Here is a 7,983-nt window from a genome sequence, read left to right as displayed (position 1 = left end):
ATTGCAACCCATGTCAGAAGTGTAGATTTTGCAGAATTTATTTAAGAATAACTTAAAAACTTCAATTTTATTTTATTTTTGGAGATTTTGCAAAAAAAACAAACAAAAACACCCAAAAAGTTCAATAACTTTGGGCAAAACTAAAAAATATATCAATAACTCCCCCCCCCCCATAAAAAAATACACCTGGGGAGCCATTGCCGCTCAGTGTAGACAATACTGAACTAGGTGGACCAAGAATTGCAGAGCTGGAAGGGAGCCCGAGGGTCATCTAGTCCAACCCCTTGCAATGCACGAATCAAATCAGAACCAGGATTCAGTATAAAACAGCTTCTTATGCACGCACCTCTCCAAAAAACAAGAAGGGACGGCAGCTAAGCAAGAGAATCACCGCACTGACAGCGCTTGGCTCGTGAGCTCCGGGCAAAGTGCCGCTCGTCCCTCGCTCTCCAGCACGGAAACTTCGGGCGTGCTGCTGGTTGTCCACGCTTGCGCGCTCCCGCAGCGGAGAGGACTCTGGGAGACCGAGTAGCTCGGCGTCAGTGGGGGAGGGGGAGCGTCCCAGGCAATCCTCACGCTGTGCGCCCTTGGAGGAAGAAGGTCAGTCTGGGGCGCTGCGCTGTGCGCTCCGTTGCAGCAGGGGGGAATCCTTTGCCTTTGCTGCATCTTCCCTCTGAGGTACAATTTGGGGTTGGAAGAGTAGGAACTATGGAATCCGCCCCATTGCAATGGTCTGTGGCTGCTTGGTGCAAATGTGGGGCGATCAAGCCCAAGTGGTGGATTTGCTTCCTATATGGGGGAAAGAGATTCCCTACTTTGCAGGTGCATCGGGGCACCTTGCTGCATTGGGCACGCTGCCCTCGCTTGCAGGAAGCGCCCGATCATCGCGAAGGTTGTGCCGCCGGCTAGACTCAGCCGGTCTCCGCCCATTGCCCGGCCTGTTTATTATTAGCCCATCTAAAGGCCGAGAGTTACAGTTCTGCCGCCGCCGGGATACAGTTTCTCTCTCTCCCGAATACTGACTGTTTCCTTACTGGGTGCTACATTGTTTTAGACTCCAGATCAGGAACAGGCAAACTCGGCCCTCCAGATGTTTTGGAACTACAACTCCCATCATCCCTGACCACTGGTCCCGTTAGCTAGGGATGATGGGAGTTAGCTAGGGATGATGGCACAGCAGGTGGATGTTCAACAGGCGCAGCAGGGTGTGGAAGGGGTTAGCTTCCCCCCTGCCACAACTTGTTTCAAGGCCCGTTCTGGTGGTTTACCTAATGCCAGCTGTTTTGCTGAGGTCCTTGCACCTGTTTGCTGGTTCTGACCCAGAAAAGCGCTTAGAATCATAGAATTGTAGCGTTGGAAGGGACCCCAAGGGTCATCTAGTCCAACCCCCGGCAATACAGGATTCTCAGCTAAAGCATCCATGACAAGATGACCAACAAACCTCTGCTTAAAAACCTCCAAGGAAGGAGAGTTCACAACCTCCAGAGGATGTCCCTTCCACAGCTCTTGTTGTCAGAAAGTTTTTCCTGATGTTTAGTCAGAATCTCCTTTAACACAGAATAGTCATGCTTGTCACCTTCGTATATTTTAAATGTGACTGCAGGGATTATAGACTGCAACAAGAAGAATGGTCAACCCACTCAGAATGAATTAAGGAGATAGCTCAGTCTGTAGAGCATGAAATCTCAAGGATCGTGGGTTTGAGCCCCACATTGGGCAAAAGGTTCATGCATTGCAGGGGGTTAGATTAGATGACCCTCTGGGTCTCTTCCAACTCTGATTATTAGCTCCTTTCTCACTGTGTGGTGGTCCCCTCTGTTGCCTTTCTCCTGACATAAAATTTTAATTTTAAATACAGCGGTACTTCAGGTTAAGTGCTTAATTCATTCTGGAGGTCTGTTCTTAACCTGAAACTGTTCTTAACCTGAAGCACCACTTTAGCAAATGGGGCCTCCTGCTGCTGCCACGCTGCTGGAGCACGATTGCTGTTCTCCTCCTGAAGCAAAGTTCTTAACCCGAGGTACTATTTCTGGGTTAGCGGAGTCTGTAACCTGAAGCGTATGTAACCTGAAACATATGTAACCCAAGGTACCACTGTAGATGGATGTGTGCTTTTTTACACTTGGATTTCCCCTGCAGATTTATGAACTGTAGTCAGGGGTAGATAAGCTACTGTTGTTTCATGACCTTCACTTCCCCTGTGGTGGGACTTATTCATTGGTACCGTTTTGTTCCCACCCACCTTCTTCCAAGGACATCGAAGCAGAGCTCTCGCCTCAACAAATCTGCGTTCTGCTGTGTCAAAGTGTTGTGTTGGAAAGGTCACCTAACATGGTAATATCTGTCTTACAGTGGAACTGACTGCAAAGAGGTAATGGTAAAAGTCTCCCTTCCTGGAGGTCTTCAAGCAGAGGCTAGGAAGCCCTCTGGATTGAACTAAGCAGGCCACCAGGCACCCTCCAATTCACTGATTTAGGCATCATCACCAGTAGGAGATGGCATGGTAGGGATGCGACACTCACCTGACTTCTCTCTGGCTGCATCACTGCTGCATAGCTGGACAGAAAAGGGAGAGGAGAGGAGCGATGGTGGTGAGATCAGTGCAGTGCAAATGCACCGGTGGAGCCAAGCCAATGCTCCTGCTGCCATGTTTGCACTGCACTGGCCTTGTTGACATGCCTTGTTGACATGTCATGGTGATACTTGGTAGTTATTAAATTTGCAAGTGAAATCCAAGTGTAAAACAGGTATATGCAAACATTTCAGGTCATGGAATGTGTACCTTTTTATCCTGTTGCCCTTGCCCCCCCCCTTCAGCCTCCTCTGCGCAACATCACCTCCAAGAGAGGAGAGAGAAAGGAGAAGCATTAAGATAAGGACGTATTGCTGTAAAAGAACGTGACTTTGGGAAGTGGAACTGCGTGCCCCTAGCAAACAAACAGGTGAGATGAAAGCCAGAGGAAGGAGAGAGGTAATTTTTGTTCTGAGTTACCTTCTACTGCCCCTTGCAAGAAGACGGGTCTGTAGCCCCTAAGCTTGCCTCTTGTGCAACTGTGCATGCAATACCCCAATGCATGCTAAATAAGGGTATGTTTACAGTGCATTTAGACCTGGGAAATCTTGCGTTGGTTTTCCTGATTATAAGGCTAGCACTTCTGTCCCATTTGCTAATATATCATTCACGGTACCTGTTGCATTCTGGAACTGTGGCTTTTGGCTCAACATACTGGCAGGTCACATTAAATTTAATTCACAAGTAGGCTTGGCATGACACAACAACAAACGTCATTGGTCAGCGTAATTACTCCCCCACTCTTTCCGCACATACATGCTTCTGTTCCCTTTTGATTCCCCCATGAAGACAGTAGGGGAGAAATGCATGCTGGTATTCTGCCCCACATTTCATCACTTTACGCCTGAGATTTTCTGGGCTAATGGGGGTTGCAAACATCTTTTTTTCCTGGAAGCAATTAACACAGAAATGGGTGCTAACATTCCATTATGTTCCACTCCAAAAGCATTTATTACTTTGTGTGAAAGCTCGGATATAATGTATTTAATAAGTTTTGATGAATGAATGCGGCATTGCAGCCTCCATTTTTAATAGCCATGAAATCCTTCACCATCAGCTCAGCTGAAAATATTTGAACATTGCATTTTCATCTTTATGTTCCAGAATGAGTACGGACTGGCTTGGCTACGGTTACGCAGCACTGGTTGCTTCAGGTGGAGTAATTGGCTATGCAAAAGCAGGTATAGTATTAAGAAAGACCCTTTTTCTGTTTTCTCCATCCTTCAATCAGCATTGTGACATGGACATTTGTGCTTCGTATCCTTTGCTGGTACAATAATTTTTAGGACTCAGAACTCACTTCATTCCCATTATCACCAAATGCTGAGAGATTCAGGGCAAACAAAATCATTTATTCACACAGCACATTAAAATAATTATTTCAATTATTATTTTAAAAGCAGCATGGTCATGTAATGTGTTTTTTAATTGTACTTAAAAAAATTAAGCATGCGTTTTCTTCCCTGGGACCATTTGGTTAACGGTTCATTACAGTTTTTCCAAATAAGGTTAACTATGGACTTGGCACCCACAAGATGTAATGTCCCTTCATTGTCTTTTCTCAAAAAGAAATACTAGTTTGTAGATTTAATAATGGAACTCGCTTCCCAGAGGACCTCATTAGGCCGCCTCTGTTCTTCCTTGTCAACAAATTATTTTTCTGTTCCAGGAGCCTTTCAGGGGCTAGATGAGTTTTAATTGCTGTTGGCTAGCTTGCCTTGAAAAGGGGCCTGTTGCTAGTAATTTGAGCCACTTTAAATTAATTTATTATGTGCTGTTTTTATTCTCTTTTAGGATCCCAGTTTTAACAGTAGTATTATATTGTCTTGTGACATGCATTGAAGTAAAAAATTCAGACAAACTGAATGGCCAGCCCCTGTTCATTTGCATTTGTGTCCTCCCTCACTTTAGTAAGCCTTTCAATGCTGAAGAAATCCAAGGGAGTTTTGCTGCTCATTAGCCTTCCACAATCCTCTTGTACTTTTACTCTAGGTAGCGTTCCTTCTCTCGCTGCTGGTCTCTTGTTTGGTGGTTTAGCAGGCGTGGGTGCTTATCAGCAGTCTCAGGATCCCAAGAATGTTTGGCTTTCTCTGAGTAAGTATTTTATTTAGATTTATTTGACCAAAACAACAACATCATCCCACCCAATGTGATTCCTCCTTCTGCAATCTCTTCCTTCCCAAATCATAAACTCACGGTCAGCCATTGTTGCTTGCAAAGTTCCCATTTGCTGCAAAGGAAATGGGATGTGGCATGCCCAGCAAGCCTCCCCCAATGTACCACTGTTGCCTGGTGTCCTTTCTCCATTTTTATAATAGTGGCAGCCTACATTCAAATTCTAGCAATGAAACACAACGTGGAACCAGAAACTGCAGAATTTGGGGGTTTGATGTAAGGAATTATAACGTTCCTTATGGAGGCTCGGGCTGTGGTCTAAACGTGACCATGTCTTATGGCATGCGTAGGCAAACTAAGGCCCAGGGTCCAATCGCCTTCTCAATCTGGCCTGCAGACAGTCCGGGAATCAGAGTGTTTTTACATGAGTAGAATGTGTCCTTTTATTTAAAATGCATCTCTGGGTTATTTGTGGGGCCTGCCTGGTGTTTTTACATGAGTAGAATGCGTGCGTTTACTTAAAATTGGTGTTTTTACATGAGTAGAATGTGTGCTTTTACTTAAAATCTCTGGGTTATTTGTGGGGCACAGGAATTTGTTCTTTAAAAAAAAATAGTTCGGCACCCCAAGGACTGGCCCCCTGCTGAAAAAGTTTGCTGACCCCTGTCTTATGGTATCAGGTGATTCCTAGGTTGGCAATCCCAACCTCTTTTAAAGTGTTCTGCAGAGGGCTGGCCACCCCTGGATCCAGGCAGGAGTCCAAGGGGTGGACAGTGGAAAGGGGATTTGTCAGATTCTGTGTCACCCATGAGACAGGGCTGGGAGAAGAGGAGTAGTCCAGGTGGTCAAAGGGAGGAGGAGAGCAGGCAGAGAAAGAGTTGTGCCATCTCCAAGGACAAAGAGGGGCTTAAAGTGGCGGCAGCAGCTGGAGAAGTCGCCAGTGGCTTACGTGCACTACATCAGATGAGGGGGATTAACTAAGCTGGAAGGGGCGTCATCGTGCTGTTGCTCCAAGGGTCCAGGTTGCAGCACAAGTCTGAAGTGGGAGGTGCCCAGCTAGCTATTCAGCAGGAGCGGTGCATATAATTACTGCAATTTAGGAGCTGATGTAATAGTTGCCAATAAAGAACTAAACTTTCCAACGCTTGTCTTCACTGGAGCTGGGTGTGCTCAGAGGACACCCCTTGTCTTAAGGCACAGGACGTAACAATTTGGCAGAGGCTAGAAAGGTCTAGGTCTGCATGGGGGAAGCACCTGGGAACCTTATGCATCCAGCCTTCAGCTCCACTGAACAAAATGCAGGATGTAAATGTAACACTTGAATGAAGCTTTGGCTTGCATTAAGCTTTGCAGGTAATGTGGACTAATGTATCCTCCTCAATTCTTGTGATTTCCCCCCATTAGTTGCTTCTGGAACCTTAACCGGTGTGATGGGAATGAGGTTCTATAACTCCAGGAAATTCATGCCCGCAGGGTTAATTGCTGGTGCCAGGTACAAAATTCCATTTTCCTTCTCCATCTTTCCTGCCATGAACTATTATTTGGTTTAATGGAATGTGGGTACCTGTAAGATATAGTTAACACAGTCATAACATGGACTCGTCATTATCGTAAACTACAGTGAAACATTTAGATTATGGTACTGTGCTGTTTACTGAAATGTTGGTTTGTGTTTGAATTTAAACAGTCTGTTGATGGTGGGAAAACTTGGACTACAGCTGATGGAAAAACCCCTCCAGCCATAAGCGTGCAACAGATAAAAAGCAAATAAAGTACCTGAAGACAGCTTTCAAGCCACATAAAAACAGCTGAAGTATTTGACTTTTAAAAATATTGCTAGCATCTGGAGAAGATACTTAACTACAGAAGCAGACCAGCATATTATCTCTATTGGCTCCTTTTGCACAATTCTAAAGTGTCATAGCTACAAAATTACAGCTTCCACATCACACTTTTAAAATTAAAAAACGTACACATTTCTTCCCATAGCCTTGTGCACTTGAAGATTGTGAATGGGGGAAAAGTGGCAGTGATAACCACTGCTGCTGCTGTGTTATCTATCATAAATATTTCCTTAACTTGTATCATATTTCACTTCTCTGTCCTGAAAAACTTAAATTTTCGATGCTGCATAGAGGGACTTCTTAGTATAAATTTGTATCTGTACTTACAGGGCTACTATCAAGGTGACTAATTTTGTTTAAGTGTCTACAAATAATATATATATATAAAATCAGGTGAAAGTTTGCTAAACCTGTTGTTGAGTTGTTTTTTTAAGATAGTAGTAAATAAACCATTTCTCCAATAATAAAAAACAATTAGTTCTAAGTACCTTTCAGGGTGGAAGGCAGATTTTGTTTTGTGCGTCTCTGTGTGTATGGGTGTGTTTTACTTGCTGGCTGCCCTTGGTCAGCAGTACCTGAAAATATACTATTCAGGTAAAGATACTAAATGCTTACACAGATATTTGTTGATGGTTCATTGCCTTTAAAGAGATTATGGTACTGATCCAGTGATTATGTGGGTGCTGTGAAATATCCATAGCAGTTGAATGGAATGAATACATTCCCTCAATATTGCATGAGGATAGCACTGCATTACAGCCACAGAAGCAGAGCGGGCAGGGTACTGTTTTTATAATGGTCCAGAAAGACCCTAAAAGCAGATAAAGTACAGTCCTAAATAGCTTCATGAATACATGACCCCTTGCTGCCGAAGTAGCAGAAGAGCTGCTTCTTTGTCTGATTCAGGCAATTTTAATCACACAATAAACACAAGCAGTCCAGACATTACGTTATCACAGTGACACTTTCTAAGTTTTCAAAATTTCCTGCCACAACCAACATCTCAACTTTGAAGTCATGCACCCCTGTTAGCATAGGAGCAAACTCCTAGGGGCTGTGGGGGCTTTGGCCCCCACAAAAAAATATTTGAGGGGGACATTCCCCAAAGCTGATGGGCTTTGCCATTCACATGGTGTGTGTGCATTGTGTCATGTGATCAATTATATGGGGCTTACCTGGGCCCCCACAATATTTTATTCAAGTTGACACCCCTGCTGTACCATTTCCCAGAAACTAAGCATGAAATCACACGTTCTAAAGGACACTGCCACAATGCCCCCTCTCTCCATAACATCATTTACTCTGTGGGTTGAGGTCAATTTCATGTTTCCATCCTAGGCCTACCTAGGGGGAAAACATACATAAGAATTATGTCTAGGTACAAAACAGAACAGTTCATTACAGTGATGGAACAGGTTCCCTGTAAATGTATAGCTTCGGCCTAAAGTTAAG

General features: G+C 44.3%; 1 protein-coding gene across 2 annotated transcripts; it reads left to right on the top strand.

Annotated features, from left to right (window-relative positions):
* Positions 1 to 475: 475 nt before the first annotated feature.
* Positions 476 to 7,018, top strand: LOC310848407 (transmembrane protein 14C-like). 2 transcript variants are annotated; one of them, XM_083747467.1, is made up of 7 exons: positions 489 to 600; positions 2,818 to 2,846; positions 2,878 to 2,942; positions 3,677 to 3,753; positions 4,565 to 4,666; positions 6,092 to 6,179; positions 6,375 to 7,018. In XM_083747467.1, the coding sequence occupies exons 4-7, from the start codon at positions 3,678 to 3,680 to the stop codon at positions 6,430 to 6,432; spliced, it is 324 nt and encodes a 107-aa protein (XP_083603593.1). In that variant the 5' UTR covers positions 489 to 600; positions 2,818 to 2,846; positions 2,878 to 2,942; position 3,677; the 3' UTR covers positions 6,433 to 7,018. The 2 variants fall into 2 exon arrangements, with proteins under 2 accessions (XP_083603592.1, XP_083603593.1); XM_083747466.1 differs by having other exon boundaries at positions 476 to 600; positions 2,818 to 2,942.
* Positions 7,019 to 7,983: the final 965 nt, after the last annotated feature.

This window comes from Podarcis gaigeae (genome assembly GCF_964106915.1).
Source record: "Podarcis gaigeae genome assembly, chromosome: 7".
Lineage (NCBI taxonomy): Eukaryota > Metazoa > Chordata > Lepidosauria > Squamata > Lacertidae > Podarcis > Podarcis gaigeae.
This window is presented reverse-complemented; position numbering and strand designations above follow the sequence as displayed.

Excerpts from the sequence above, each read along its gene's own strand:
- LOC310848407 (XM_083747466.1), top strand. The coding sequence starts at position 3,678 with ATGAGTACGGACTGGCTTGGCTACGGTTACGCAGCACTGGTTGCTTCA. Across the intron at positions 4,667-6,091 it reads GAATGTTTGGCTTTCTCTGA|TTGCTTCTGGAACCTTAACC; the intron begins GTAAGTATTTTA and ends TCCCCCCATTAG. Across the intron at positions 6,180-6,374 it reads GGGTTAATTGCTGGTGCCAG|TCTGTTGATGGTGGGAAAAC; the intron begins GTACAAAATTCC and ends GAATTTAAACAG.